Consider the following 16648-nt stretch of genomic DNA (forward strand, 5'->3'; position numbering starts at 1 on the left):
TAGGAAGACATAATTAATTGCTAAGTTTTCAAGTTGAAAAGGATGGCATATCTTGTGGGAAGGAGTGATGAAAATATTTTATTTTTCCAAAGCCAAAAACATGCTGCAGGACATGGCAAAATGAACACAAACAGATAAAATAGTGGTACAGATAATATTGATGATGATGACAAAGATAAAGGCATAGTAACAACATAAAAACAAATGATAACTTTTTGTTCTTGAAATCTTCAATAACATCTTAAATATCACTTTTCTTGAAATCTAATCACAAATGTATGAACAAATAGAATAATTAAAAACATAGCAAGCAAAACTTGATGCCCCGTGATTTCCACTCTTGTTGACTGCTTGGGACTTGCATTGAAGATACTAGTGAATCATCAAGTTGTTTAATATGAACAAGACACTTCTTAATCCAATAGTCAAACATAGGCTTTGATTGCTCTGTGCTATCACAAATCCATAATCTCTGCTTTGTACATGAAACAGCAATGTATAATTGCTTCAACTCGTCCAACATAATGTAATGTTTGGAATTATCAAAGAGTGAAAAACTGGTTGACATGGATCCAGGAACTGATCCAAAAACAAGATGATCCAAATTTTGTTCTGTGGTGTAGTTGCATATAACCTTCCATTGTTCTCCCAAAGGAGATGATCCAAAAAAGTTGTACAATAATACATCCTACAAAAGGAAATATTTATTGTTTCAGCATGGAAGGCAGATATATAACAATTACTAGAAAAGTTTCATGCTGAAAGAACGGATTGAAGAGCACAAGTCACTAATGTACTAAATCATATTCCTTCTTTAATCTAAAAGAAAAATATTGCCAGGCATTTCAATTTACTTATATAAAACATAGAAAAATTATACATGCATGTCACCTGAAACTTGTCTTTGCACTCTGGTATGGTTAGGATAAGAGCTTGCTTACCAACATAGTCCTTTATTTCCTTTCGAGCTACTAGACTTTTTGGAGTTCTCTTTTATTCTAGGTCTTATGTTGTTTATTATGATTTTCCTATTTTTCCTAATCATCATCATTGCCACCATTATTAATATTTGATGTTAAACAGGAATAAAAACTTCATGCATCTTAATCATGGTGAAAACACACCTTAGATTGAATGACCAATCTACGTAAAAATTAGCAAATATAAAATCCCAAGATCCTATCCTAGTGCAACAAAATGAGATACATATATTTTATATCCATAGATTTATAACAACCCACTCCTTCAAAGGTTAAAGAGTGGAATTTTTATATGTTTGAAGAGATTTTACAATTACTTGCATGATAATTTGTTCACATCAGAGACCAAGTCTTGCTCACATTTGAAGATTGAGTGAACTTGAGCAAAAGCTTTCTTTTGATTTACATAATGGAAAAACTATACCAAATGCCCTTTTGTGCTATCAACTAGTCCATGAAGCTTTAATCTCTAACTAAATATATTATAAAAATAATAATAATAAATAAAAGTAAAATCCAACTTTAAGATCAAACTTGCCCAATAAGAATTTTCTCTAGTAATAATGGTGCCTATATCTCCAACTTAAACACATAGTTCTCTGATATGACATGAACATTAACAGAATCAGAAGAAAGGGCAATTAAGTATTAACAAGTAAAACATTTTATTAAAAAGAAAGCCAAAAAATAAATTCATATAAGATAGCATCTTCTTTTCAATAAATAATAAGCAAAACATGCTGGTACTGGAAAACAGATTCAGACTTTAGACACTCAAAAATTTGTATCTGAGAAATACCAAATTAAACAAGGATATCGGCATTTATGTCCAGTACAGAACTTAGTTAATTGGCATCATCTGGTTTGGGACAAACTGACTATAACAAGACATAGATTTCTGGTTTGGTAGATTTCTGGTTTGGTATGTCACCAATTTTTTTTAACGAATAAATTAATAATGTTAACATGGGTGTGCATACAAAAATAAACATAATCAGATGACAATATATCTTCTTATACAGATTTTCTAGCCACTTTACACTGAGAACGAATTTAAGGGAGTGTAAGCATAATGAAATACCATGAGCAACCTCAATATTCAAATCCCAAACCCCAAATCATATCTGACTTTCACATAGATTATTTTTAATAGTTACATTATGAAGGTAAACCATGAATTAAAGTTAAAATGATGTTCAGAAAACGTAATAATGAAAGAAAGAAAAGTTCCGCCAGTAGAGAAGATAATTGAGTTTATCTCTCTCTCTATATATATATATATATACACACACATATATATAAATAAATAATCATGTTTAAAGTAGTGAAGTTATTTGAACATTAATAAAATGCAAATGCAAAGAATTACCAATTGTATATATCTGTCACATCTCCATATTCTGCAGCATTCCATACAAAATGTAAACTAGCAAAAAATTAGTCAATGTTAACACAAAGTGAGATTATTTCACAATTTATTTATACACCTTCGATTTGTCGTTTAATAAAAGCTGCTCCAAGTTCAACGAACAAAGGATTAGAAGGAGCAAGAAGGTAAGTACAACACCATCGCTTATCGCCATTTACAGTGTTCCTAATGAGAACAAGAGATAAAATTCTTAGCATTGCTTTGCTTTGACACAAAACACATGAAAAAAGAAAAAGGTTCAAATAAGACCTAATCCATATACCAAAGTAAATAGTCTGCTTCTAAGATATTACCTTGAAGCTCCACCATGGCCTTCTTGATCACAGGCTTAAACTTTCCTGAAAGACATGAGATTTCCATAAATTTCAAATAAGAAACGAAACATCAAGAAGGGCAGTGAGCAGAAATTTTCAAATATTTGTCCAAAATTATCCTTGCAAACTTTTATTTACAGATGGCAGAGAACTTTGACGGATGATAATTACTGTCTGAATGCATAAATAAAGGTTACAGTAGTACCATGTCTTCTCTCCACGTCCATTAGTGCAGTTAAAGCTGTCCCACTAACGGTCCTTTCTTCAACTGGAGCAGCCAAATTCCCCACCTGTATAATGAGGCAGGAAACAATAAAGAGAAAATAGTCCAGTTATTGAACTACAAGAAATTTATTCTCAGGGTAACAAAATATAAAATAACTGGAAACAAGAACATACTAGAAAGAAACTATTAGAAAAAGGGTAAAAATGAAGGGGATAGGGGAAAATAAGATCCAATCCGATGATATCAATCCAGTTTTCCCACTGTGAAGGAGAGCTCCTGCACCATAACCCAATGCATAACAATAGGTAGAATCAAAATTAGTTGGCAGACCACATCTTCCTTCATACCTGCACATTGAAAGATAGCAAGGGTGATTTTAACGTCCACATTCCAGCAATTTTAAAGTTTCATTACTTTTCTAACAAATTTATATTTCTAATAATGTGTGGTAAAGCTACGAGACAATTGTGCCCATTGGTATGAGTCAAGGTTGTCAACAAGATCTCGCAAGCAAATCCTCAAACTCAATGAGCTAAATTAAAATGCCATGCGACATTGATAAATGGAATTTGCGACTCAAATTAATGATAGCTATTTGGGGCTTTCAGAAAAATGGCCAGATTTTAAGTTTCATATAAGTCATGTCCCAATTTCAAATTTTATAGCAATATGTAAATTTAGACAGACCCACTATAAAAAGTAATATATTCAGTATGTAACTGAAGTTAGTACTTAGTATATCTATCCATAACTAATAGAATTATCTTTATGGATATATTTAACATATACAGAAGCCCTTTAGCTTAAAAAAAGGACATGCATTAAATTGAAGTGTATAAAAAGAACATCTAATATACTTTCTCAATTAATTTAGGCTAAAGACATTAAATACCCGAAAAATTACATGAACAAAGACATAGATATTATTTACATACTCAAATGATCATTGATTAAAAAATATAATAACCTCCTTTTTTTTATCAAGAAGAAATGATAAATTCATTAATCAAACCAACAGTACAATCAATACATCAGTAAAACAGCAACAAGAGGCTAAGCTACAGCCACTCCAAAACAACCAAACACCAGTAATACTACAAACCAAAACACTAACTACAGAGGCTAATAACAACAAGCCTCACCAAACTAGCCAAAACAATAGAAAAACTGAGAAGCTAGCAGACCAGCTAAAACTTCAAGCTGTTGCAGCAAACTGAATTATAAATCGATGCTCCTTAGCAGAAAGTTTAGCAGAAAGTTTATGATAATAACCTCCTTTAGTTCAGCTCTTATTCTGTTTTTTTTTAACAAAGAAAACTAAACCACTATTCAGATCCATGTGTTTTTAATCCCCCACTTAATAATAGCACTTCTAAATATATGTTATTCTTTAATGTAATATATACTAAATATTGTTGTAGTATTCTAATCAAAGTTTTTAACCAACTAGAAAACCAGTTGATGCAGCACAAGCACAAATGCCAATGCCCTATAATCAGAGAGAGCAACAAAGCTTACAATAAAGCAAGTTTATACGACCCCTTTTACATTGCAGCGAGGTTGTCCATTAGTTACATTTCAACATCAACCATTTTTCAACCCCTTTATTAAAGAATATATATGAACAGTAAACAAAGGAACTCATCCAATTTTATAACATTTTGGCTAAGTAAGATGTGTGAAGGGAGAAACTTAAGTGATTCGATAAAGGTCCTACAAGAAAAAGGGACTAAGAAAAAAAGACAAATATGATTTCTGTTATACAAGAAAAAGAAAACATAAAAGTGTGTGAAACGATTCAACCACTGAATTAGAACCAAAAATTAAAAAACAAGATAAACTAATAAGAGGGCCTTTCTAATAACATGAAACTAGAACAAAAAATTAGAGAGTTGCACTTAAAATTTACGAACAACAGGGATTTAAAAAGAAACAACACTACTTGTATTCACTTGTACTATTTATATAAAGAAAAAATACAAGGAGTAGAATTGGAATACAGAAAACGTACTTCCCAAACTCACAAAAACAGGAAAATAGTACCTGTTTTTATAAATTTTTTGAATTGGCTTGTGTGTATATATATATTTAATTAAAAAGGCAGCCAAGTGAAATGTTGGCATGGGTGAATCATAAATCCTAGTACCTGAAAAGTTAAATTTCTTGAGATTGCACCTTCTCCAGTTATTCCCACCTGTGAGTATACACTGAGCATTAGACTAACTAAACATACCAAAAAAGCAGGTTCCATCTACAAAAGCTATGAAGTCATAAACTGAAAAGCCCAAATTTGTGCATTAACAGACTAAACTTAGTGTCCCTCAGCCTAGTCAAATGCACACAAATAGAAGAAAGGGTGAAAATAAATATAGTACAACAAAAGACATAAGAGACCTAATATGAAATAACTCAAGTTTTTACTTTTTGACATTAAATATATATATATATATAAAGAAACAAATTTTGAATAAAGTTACGAATACATAGTCAAAAAGCTAATAAACGATTCTACCAAAAATCCACAAACAAAAATAATAGAAATATATCAGTCCAAAATAACCCCTTTTTTTCTTTCAAAATAGAGGTTAAACCCAAATGAAGTAGTGCATCAACAAAGAGAGAGAAGTGAGAAAAACAAACCTTTTGCCAGTATAGAAGGAGTGGAAAAGGCGCCCAGAAGCAAAGATTCCATTGGCATTTTGCTTGAACCAGAAAACTTCCTCAGTTCATTGACACCCAAAAAGGAAAAGGATGGCCATGGCGATGATGATTCTAAGACTCCTTTGGTGAATCTGAGTTCTGGATTTTTTCAAAGATTCAACTTTGGAACAGGTGGAGCGGAGCTATAAGAGTAACTAACTGGCTTCTCTCCTGAACGACTGAGCCACTGTGTGTGCAAACAGAGTTCACTGACCCCAATTTTGTTTGTTTATACTCGCTTTAAATATTCACTTCCATTAGATTTTAATGTTTAATAAATAAATAAAACTAAATACAAGGGCTGAGATTGAACGACAGAAAATGAAACATTTGAAGTTTAATATTTTATTTTCTTTCGTTATAGTTCCGTGTACGTCCAAAAAATTCAGTCTTTTTGGCATTTTGTTGTCTCATTTTCATGAATATGGAAAAGGTGTAAATCACAACCAAACTAACAATGAAAGAAATAGAGTTACCAATCCTAATAACCTAATACCCAACATCAAATTATGTAGTAAACACTCTGAAATAACTATCCGAGCAAACAGTTTCAAATTTTCAATCTCCCCCAAATATAAATAAAGTCCCAAAGCTTTCATTTTTAGCAATACAACAGAGCCAAATCCAGAAGAAACGAAAACCCAGCAAATCAAATGAAAGTACCTCATGGAAGTTGCAAACAGGAACTTTCTCAGTTGTTCTCTTTCCCGGAGAGCAACCAATATCAGCTGTTGTATTAATAATACATTACTGAAATACAGTAAAATATGATGAAAAAGAAAGTAATGGTATCGTACCTTAAAAAGACGTAAGCAGAGGAGAATACGAGTCGTGGTAAGTTGAAGAACTTCAGATAGTCGGCGTGATGTAAAGCCTGCGATACAGCCGTTGTGTGCTCCGGAAGCTCGTACCGACGTCGTGAGGTAGAGATAGATGAGACGAGATGAGAGTGAGAGAGGATAAGTGTGTGAGAGAGTGTGAATGGAGGAGAATACAGCGTGCAAGAAAGAGAGGCAGAGAGGCGGCAATGGAGGCTGAGAGAAATTGTTTGGGTATCTTAGGTTTAGGGATTAAATTATGGCTGAGAGAAATTAGACCCAATTTTTTCATTTGGCGCCTGGGTATATTTCATATGGCGCCAAAATATTTGTTCCGTGTTTTTTCTTTAATCATCTATCAATAGCACTTTTAAATATATGTTATTTTTTAATGTAATGTATACCCAAAATTGTTGTAGTGACATATAATTTACAAATTTAAGTCGACTAGACGACAAAATCTAAGTTTTAGTACAACCATCTCCCAAAACCACTGGCCGTGGCAGCCAGGTAGGCCAAACATGTACACGCCGCTTCACGCTCTCCGTACTCATGGTTGGTTGACTTTCCCCTTGCCCTAACCTGCACCACAGAGCACCCGTGAGCTGAAGCCTAGCAAGAAAACCCTCACAAGCAATTAACATATGCATAACAAACACTTAGCGTATAATCAGGCCACCAATAGGCTACACACATATGGCCATGCCGTTCTAGGCGCTTTACCAGGCCCTGGGTTCGCGGTCCCCACCGTGAGGATATCCCAGGTATCCTATAGGGTCTCACCCTAGCAACTCGCACTCCACGTGCTCAACGCTGCTCCTGGCCCCTTGCCGTACTCGGCCTAGCACTCAACGTGCCCAACGCCGTTCCCGGCCCCTGCCAACCTCGGCCTGCGCTGTTCCTAGCTCTCACCGAACATTCTCCTATTCGCATTCATAGCATAACAAACATCTATTGAACACTAAAAAATTCAATCAAAGGGCTACACCCTGCAATTCAGACATATTGGGCTCAGCCCTGCATACAAGCTCTATGGGAACAGTGGTTTTCTTACCTGTATCCCGAGCTTTCCGATGCACCAAGGCCGCGAGCACAGTCCTCTAACCCGAGCCTCTCCGGAGACCTAGTCACAACACATATAAAACATCCTTTAATACTAACCAATCCAAAACCACTTCCCGGGACCAATCCCACACTCTCGGAATCCCCAAATTCCTAAAACAATTCATCGGAAACATCCCCCGAACCCCTGGAGCAAAAGCTCAAAATTGCAAAATTCCATGTTCTGAAAATAGCCTAGCGCCGTGGTGCTGCCCTAGAGGGCCGCGGAGCCCAGCAAGTCAGAGAGCACTCCCTCTTCCCAGAAACAGCCTCGCGCCGCGACGCCCAAAGGGTCGCGGCGCTCCTTCGCGAACCCAGAAATCTGGGTTTTTCCTCTGCATTTCCCCGAACCAAAACACTCCCAATTCATCCCAAACTCATACCTAAGCCCCAAAACCAATTCAAAACCCCAAATAGACCATTTAACAACCTATAAACATTATAAGCAAACTCAATCACACCATCTCACCCAAAAATCCACTCTTGGGTTTCAAATTTAAGAAACCTAAACTATAGCTTCTAAGACTTAAACCATAGCTTGAAAAATATGCACCTTGCCTCTAAAATCTTAAACCACATCAGAAACAAAATGTAAACATGTTAGAACTCTTACCTCAATCCAAACTCAGCTTGAACTCTTCTCAATTCCAGCTTCAAGCCCCCTTTTCCTTTGATTATCCTACTGAATTTCAAGTAAAACCAGCCACATCTCTTTTAGGTTCCCACACTTAGTCTCTGTAAATTCAAGCTTAACTTCAGCAAAGACAGAGCACAAATTCTTACCCCTGAACAATTTTGGCCTGAGCTTGATCTTGGTTACTCCAAACCTCTTAATTCTGCTCTTAGGACTCAAATTCAGCTCCCTACTTCAGCTCCTCTTTTGTTCTATCTCTAGGTCTCAAAGTTTAGCATAAACCAACTATCACCAAGTATAATACGTAAATTCCCTTTTCCTTCTGCTGAAGGTTATCTATCTTGTCAAATGACCATTCCACCCTTCCTCAAATATCCCTTCCTAACTAAACCTCAAGGCCCTTTTTTGTCATTTCATTTCTATTACTATTCTACCACTTTTCATTACAACTTGTTACTCTCAGTGGTTACTAATGGTTACCCAGGTTACTCAATCACCAATAACCATTAACCACAAAATCTCAACTCAACTCACAAAATTCCCCAAAGTACCCCTAGGCTCCTCCTGAGCCGGGTATAAAATCCCGTTGTGACTTTTGAGTTATCTAGCTCTCTAGGACCGTCTTGGCACGTGCATCACATTAATAACACCACACTCACGTGGTACAAATTACGTAATACCATTAACACACTTACGCCCTCAGCGGGCTAAGATTACCAATTTACCCCTAACATACAAATGGGGTCCACATGCATATTTATACCACCTAAACATGCATTCTAATCACATATTCATTCAATTTCACATATATAAACATGTTAACTCATTTATTGCCCTCCAGGCACGCTAATCATGGTCCTAAACCTTATTAGCAGATTGGGGTGTTACAAATATGAATTCAGAGCTTTAGAGCATCTATTACAAAATCTTTGGTTCTTGTTGAGATTTGTATCAAACAAGTCAATCCTTGAAAAGAACGATATTGATTATGTTCCAAATCAACCTAGATAAGAAAAATCAAAGTTAAAAAGTGCCACATAAGCATATATTACAATTTATTTATTTTTTCTCATTCTTTGATGGGGAGGCTTGGTGTGTCAAAAGTAGAAAATTGACTGGAAACATCTTGAATGATGGGGAGGATCACAACATGAAAGCTAATGGTGAAAAAAATGTCAACTTCAGCAAAATCATTGTTGTGATCAAAGGTTTACATGAAAAACAAGAAACAAAATATATGATACAGTACCATTATTAACAATTTAAGTATTGAGTTTCATAATAGATCATAAGCAAAAAGGCTTACACTTAAGTATGAGTTTCATATTAGATCATGAGCGGTAAATCCTTACACTTTAAAATGTTTAGTTTTCTATAATTCTACATTGTGCATATCAAATCCATTTCAAAGGATCCTTCATTCTCCAATTCAAGAAACAAATCATCCACAAAGAAGAAAATGAAACTGCAACTTTGCCACAATGACAAAGAAAACAGTCTTGAATGGCTTTAGTAATATCTTACCGCAAATTCATTTACAGCATGTAGCTTAGTAGCTAGGTTCTTTAAATATTTTACTTCCTCTACAAACTTGAATGGCGTAGACTCAATTGGAGTCGGTTTTACCGACTCAATATCCAGAACATCACTATCCTTATCGACAAAATCCATATACGAAAACTGCTTCTGCACCCATTAAAGAACGCTACCAATCATAAACAAAACAGGAAACCGACCCAAGAACAGAGTACCAAGAAACTACTACAAGCAATGCCATTATAACTATATCAAGCTTAAATAAACAGAGCCTTTCAAATAATTAATTAGATGAAGATTAAAGAAAACTAGAGATTACTAACCAGCAGGTGAATATACTCTTTACCATCCTCGCTCTTCTACAACCAAACATGCTCAAACGGTTGGTTCACATTATTAACAAAGATTTTGAACTCCTGCTGAGGTCTTCGAATCGACAGTATATGAAATGGAATCTTCGGTTTCTTCCCAGAAAACTCAAGAAAAAAACAAATATACCTTTCCCCAACCAAAGTCGTCGCTGCAAAGCCTGTTTCCATGAAGCTCGGAGCCCGCGACGAAGCCTGTTGCCACATCGATTGTCGGTGCAAAAGTCATCTCAAGATGCTGGAGGATAGTATAGCTGCTGGCTCACACGCATTGTAGCCATCCATAGTCGTCCCCGAGTCCCTAAGTCCTGTCCCTCTGTAGCTATGCCAATCGAGCCCCACCAGACTTCTGCCAACGTCTCGGTGATAGATGAACTCCAAAAAAAAAAAAGAGATGAGCCTTGGCTTTATGTGGCTGTCGTTGGTAGAATGAGATAGAAAAGAGATATGGTAGGGATTGTGAAATGGGCCTTGGCTTTCATGATTTGCTTTCTTTTTTTTAATAATAATAAAACAAAAAGAAGAATGAGAGAATGGGAATGGGGAATAGAGGGAAAATATGCAAAGGGAAAGTTGATTGGAAACACCGTAGATGATTGGAGGAGTCGAACAAGATATTTCCCATAAAATTGTTTAGAGCTTTGGAAATAAAAAAGTAGAGGAAAATAAAAAAAGTAAAAGGAAGAAGATAGCTTTACAAGTAATAGCGCATCCAAAAATTTTATACTACCAATTTTTTTTCTTTGCCACTTATTATTTTATTATTTGATGTATCATAATACTTTTTCAATAGTCTTATATTCATATGTTATGAAAAGGGGTATTTGGTGTAGTGTTTGCAATAGCCGCGGTACTATCGTAGTGGATCAACACAGCTGGTATCAGTTTTTCCCATAAGGGGATCTCAGCTAGCAGGCTTCTCAGCCAACCTGCTTCTTCACTAACTGTAGCTATTGCTATCATTTCAGACTCCATGGTGGATTGTGCCAAAATAGTCTATTTCTTAGATTTCCAAGAAACAGCTCCACCAGCTATACTAAAGATATAGCCATTTGTTGCTTTGGAGTCATCTGACAAAGTGTTCCAGTCTGCATCACTATATCCTTCAAGAACAGCTGGAAACTTCTGATAATGTAATCCAAGGTTCATGGTTCTCTTGAGGTATCTCATGACCCTTTCAATATCATGCCAATGCTCTATACTAGGTATACTAGTAAACCTGCACAATAATCCCACAACATAAGCAATGTCAGGTCTCGTACAATCAGTGGCATATCGAAGACTGCCAATGATGCTCGCATAGTCAGACTGTCTCACACCGTCACCAGTGTTCTTAAATAACTTAACACTTGGATCATATGGTGTGCAAGCAGGTTTACAGTCAAAGTAATTGTATTTCTTTAGAATTTTCTCAATGTAGTGAGATTGATCCAAAGAAATTCCTTTTTCAAACTTAGTAATCTTAATACCAAGGATTACATTCGCTTCTCCAAGGTCTTTCATATCAAAGTTAGCACATAACAAAGATTTCACAGCAGGGATATTTGAACAAAAAATGACAAGTCATCCACATATAGACATACAATAGTGCAAATGTCATTCTCAGATTTATAATAACTGCATTTGTCACTTTCATTCACTTTAAACCCATGTGAGATAACTAAATTGTCAAATTTCTCATGCCATTGTTTAGGTGCCTACTTAAGACCATAAATAGACTTATCCAGTTTACAAACCTTGTTTTCCTGGCCATGGATCACAAACCCTTTAGGTTGATCCCTATAGATCTCATCTTCTAATTCACCATTCAAAAAGGCAGTCTTAACATCCATTTGGTGTACAATTAGATTGTGAATGGCAGTTAGGGAAATCAAAACTCTAATGGATGTTATTCTTGTAACAGGTGAAAAAGTGTCAAAGAAATCTATATTTTCTCTCTGCCTAAAACCCTTGGCTACCAAGAGAGCCTTGTACTTATCAACAGTACCATCAGGTTTCAATTTCTTTTTCAAAATCCACTTACAACCTATAGGCTTACAACCAGGAGGTAAATCAACTATGTGCCACGTATTGTTAAACGCAAGAGAGTCCATTTCAATTTCATCATTTATGGCCTCTTGCCAGAGGTCAGCATCTAAAGAAGACAAAGCTTCTTGGAGGATAGCAAGATCCTCCTTTAATGTATAGACACGAAAATAAGAACCATAATATTTAGCAACTCTAGCTCTCTTGCTTCTCCTAGGTTCTGATTCTCTATCCTCAATATGCTCATTACTCCTAATCGTAGGAATGTTGCTAGTAGATGCGCCCCCACTATTTCTCAATTTAAAAGGGAATCTATGTTCATAAAAATCAGCATCATTTGATTCCATAATAACATGCGCATTTAAATCATAGAACCTATATGCTTTACTATTAATTGCATATCCGATAAATACACATTCATAGGCTCTACTTGCTAGCTTAATTCTCTTAGGATCAGGAACACGAACATAAGCCAAACAACCCCACGTTCTAAAATAAGACAGGTTAGGTTGCCTATTTTTCAAGATCTCATATGGTGAAACTTTGCTCTTAGACTTAGGAACTCTATTCAACACATAACAAACAGTCAAAAGAATTTCACCCCACCAATGAGATGCAGCACCAAAATTCAATAAAATAGCCACGACAGATTCAGTAAAAGTTCGATTTTTTCTTTCAGCTTTACTGTTCATTTCAGGTGAATATGGTGCAGTGGTTTCGTGTACAATGCCATGTGAATTATAAAACTCAATAAACATGCTTGAATCATATTCAGTTCCTCTATCACTACGAAACCTTTTAATTTTCTTATTGAATTGATTCCCAATTTCAGTTACAAATAATTTGAACATGTCAAGCGCATCACTTTTATTTTTCATTAAGTACACATAAGTAAAGTCAGAACAATCATCAATAAATGTGATGAAATAACGTTTACCATTCCTAGTTAATGTTCCATCAAGTTCACAAATATCTGAATGAATTAAATCTAAAGGCTCAAATTCTCTAGTAACTAATTTATGTGGTGTCTTAGTTATTTTTGCTTGACTACAAAAATCACATTTTTCAAAATCATTATCTGACACTTTAGGAGTTAAACCAATGTTACTCATGTTCTTAATAATGCGCTTATTAACATGACAAAGTATAGCACGCTAAACATTAAAATCACACAACATATAAGTAGAAGGAGAAACTTTATTGAGTTCAACATTTAACTTAAACATGCCATTAGTAGCATAACCCTTCCCAACAAAAATACCATTCTTAGTGATGGTGTACAAATCGGCCCCAATAGTTTGAGTAAACCCAGCCTTATTAAGCAGAAAACCATAAACCAGATTTTTTCTCATCTCAGGAGTATGCATTACATCTTTCAGTAATAAAGTCTTTCTTGAGGTAAACTTAAGCTCCACATTCCCAATCCCAGCAACAATAGTGGTGTGGGAGTCTCCCAACAACACTTTCTTATCATCAGCAGCAGTGTATGTTTTAAACATAGCACGATCATAGCAGACATGGCGTGAAGTGCCAATGTCCACTCACCACCCATCTGATCCACCAATAAGGTTGATCTCGGAAATCATAGCTGTAAAAGCTTCTTCAGTCAAGTTAGCCTGCGGAACAGTGCTTGGCTTGTTCCTACACTTGCGTGCCATATGACCTGGCTTGTTACAGTTGAAACAAAGGAATTGTCTAGAGTCATTCTATTTAGGTGGAGGTTGCTACCTTCCAGGTTGGTTCCTGTTATGGTACCGACTCTGATTGTTGTTTCGAGGAGTGTTCTGGTTGTTGCGGTTGGAATTTGAATTCGAGTTACGGTTCTGATTCTTAAAATTTTTTCCATTAGGCTTCAGAACTGCATGTGTGGACTTCTTGGGGTTGTTGTTAGAGACAACAAGCACCTCTTCTTTCTGGTCTTGTTTCCTTGCTTCCTCCTCGATACGAAGCCGGGTGATCAAAATCTCTAAGGAAAATTCCTTAGTCTTATGCCTGAAAACATTTTTAAAATCCTTCCAGGAAGGAGGTAATTTTTCAATTAAAACAGCAACTTGAAACTGTTCATCAAGAATCATACCTTCTGAGATAATCTCATGCGCGATTTTCTGAATTTCGTGAGATTGGGCTTCCACTAATTTATCGTCCACCATCTGATACTTCAAGTAGCGACTGATAGCGTATTTTTTAGTCCTCGCCTCTTCTATGTCATATTTATTTTGCAGTGCCTCCCAAATTTCCTTTGTTGACTTGTCTGAATTATAATAATCATAGAGATCATCAGATAAAGCATTAAGAATAAAATTCTTACAGAGGAATTCGTTTTCAACCCAAGAGTCCAATTCCTTATGTTGCTTCTCGCGTTCAGTCTCTTTGTCGTTGTCGGTCGAAGGTTCAGAGACAATCGACTTCAGAGCAGTGAGGACAAATGCAACCTTCTTCATGGTCAGATAAAAGAGCATCTTTTGTTTCCAATGCTTAAAGTGCAAACCCTCAAAACAAAATGGCTTGTTAATATCAGTAGAGGCAAAACCAGAAAAATCATCGGTAGTAGCCATAGTAGAACACAACGTCTTAAAATTGATATTTCTAAATTGAAATAAAAATTGGAATGAATTACCGATAAAGTACCACACCACCCGCCCGCCAGCTCAGCTTGGCCGGACGGCGGCGCGTGCGTGTGGTGGTCAAGTGTGTGAGTCCTCACCCATTCACACAAAACTGGGTACCCCTTGGGGCACACCCCAATGGATGGCACTTGCATCTTATATACACTCTTGGAGGAGTGTTCCAAATCCATGTGGGACTTTTCCCATATCACACACAAATATACTTTTTCAATTTTTAACAATTCACTTTTAACTTTTAACAAAAAGTTCCAACAGAAGAAGAGAGATTTATTCTTGGAAAATCTACTAGACTATGGGATAAGTTGCAGAAAGGAAAGAAAAGAGGTAACCCAGCTCAAGACCAAAAATGCACTCAACTCAACTCAACTCAATTCAATTCCCTACAGCAGACAATTCAAGTACTCTTCTTACTTGACCGAAATACGTATAGAATGTTGATGTTGGTACATGTTTAAAATAATAACAAATTGACCTATAATTATAAACATATTCAAGTAGAAAGCCCTTGAGATTATAACGCACTCTTACCGTCACATACAATAATAACACATTTTAAACACTGATGAGTCTTGTACTTCTCCTACAATAATGCATTGCTACTTTGACGTTTAAGCTCAACATCCAGCTGTAAGGGCCCTCCCATGTCTGATCGTGGAAGCTAAAGCTTTGGGGCTTTTATGGTCGTGGCTTTGGCGGCAGAGGAGGAGCGTTAAAAGCTGACGCATTGTCGATTTCAGAAGGACGGAAATAAGATGGCTTTTGTATTTACTACTAATTTGGTTGTTGACTTGTTGTTCAGAGTTTTATATGGAACAATTTGATTGTTATTATTATTGAGATAATTTTGAATATTGACACAACTGATATATTTAGAGAAATTAATGATGAAGGTGCACTTTTGATCTGGAGTCTATATATAGGACATGCCCTCTTTGGCTGCAAAAATGCAATAGTACCTAGTTTGCTATTGCTTTCCCATTGGCCAATCAAATGTTTCATGGTGATTATTTATACCATTTATCAGAAGTATATACCAAATCACTGCTAGAAGAGATAATTTGCACAATGTGGTCTATTTGGTCTGATCGTAATGGTATTGTCCATGGTAAAAAAGCTCGTTTGGCTTCTGTGGTTGCATCACAAGCACAAGTTGCTGGCTATTTGGGTCACTACAGATCAGTAACTAACTCCCACTCCAGCTCAATGTCATCGTCAAATCCAATTCAGCTGCTCGTGCTCCTTGGCAAGTCCTCCACATTCTGTCTTAAAATAAAATATTGATGCTGCTTTGAATCTTTCGCAGAATAAAGCTCGAGTTGGTTGTTATATTATTTCATATAATATAATGTTAGATTAAATAATATGGCGAAATAAGATTTGTCACACCTTGTAACATATTACTGAGAGTCACAAAATTTGACACATGTGTGTGTCCAAATGTGACATATTTGGAGTTACAAATTTGTAACTCCCAAATATTACCCAATAATGTGTAGATTGTATATTACATATTTGACATTGGATTTCACAAAGCTATTATGAAATATGGTTGTTGGAGACATATTTTTAACTTCCATTGGGTGTTTGGAGGTTACAAAATCATGTGAGAAATGATTTGGGATGTTTTGGAACATTTTGGAAAAATGACATTTTGTGCTGAAAATAGCCTGTGGCCTAGGAGATAGAGGCTAGTGGCCGCGGCCAATGAGGCTGACAACCAATTTGTTTTTTTTTTCTTTTCAGTTTTTCCAATTTGAACGGTTCTAACATCCCAAGTAACTCTCAAATCTTCATTTTAATTCCTTGAATATCCAATTAAACATTTGTAACAGCCATGTGGGTTGGTGGAATTTGAAATTCAAAGGGTATCTCAAACTCTATAAATAGGAG

At 35.8% G+C, this 16648-nt stretch overlaps 1 protein-coding gene across 1 annotated transcript; it reads right to left on the minus strand.

The window, feature by feature from the left end:
- Positions 1–13855: 13855 nt before the first annotated feature.
- Positions 13856–14686, minus strand: LOC133779894 (uncharacterized). Its single transcript, XM_062219793.1, has one exon. It carries the CDS (start codon positions 14684–14686, stop codon positions 13856–13858), a length of 831 nt encoding a protein of 276 aa, XP_062075777.1.
- Between the last annotated feature and the right edge of the window lie 1962 nt (positions 14687–16648).

The sequence above is a fragment of the Humulus lupulus genome, chromosome 1 (genome assembly GCF_963169125.1).
Source record: "Humulus lupulus chromosome 1, drHumLupu1.1, whole genome shotgun sequence".
Taxonomy (NCBI): domain Eukaryota; kingdom Viridiplantae; phylum Streptophyta; class Magnoliopsida; order Rosales; family Cannabaceae; genus Humulus; species Humulus lupulus.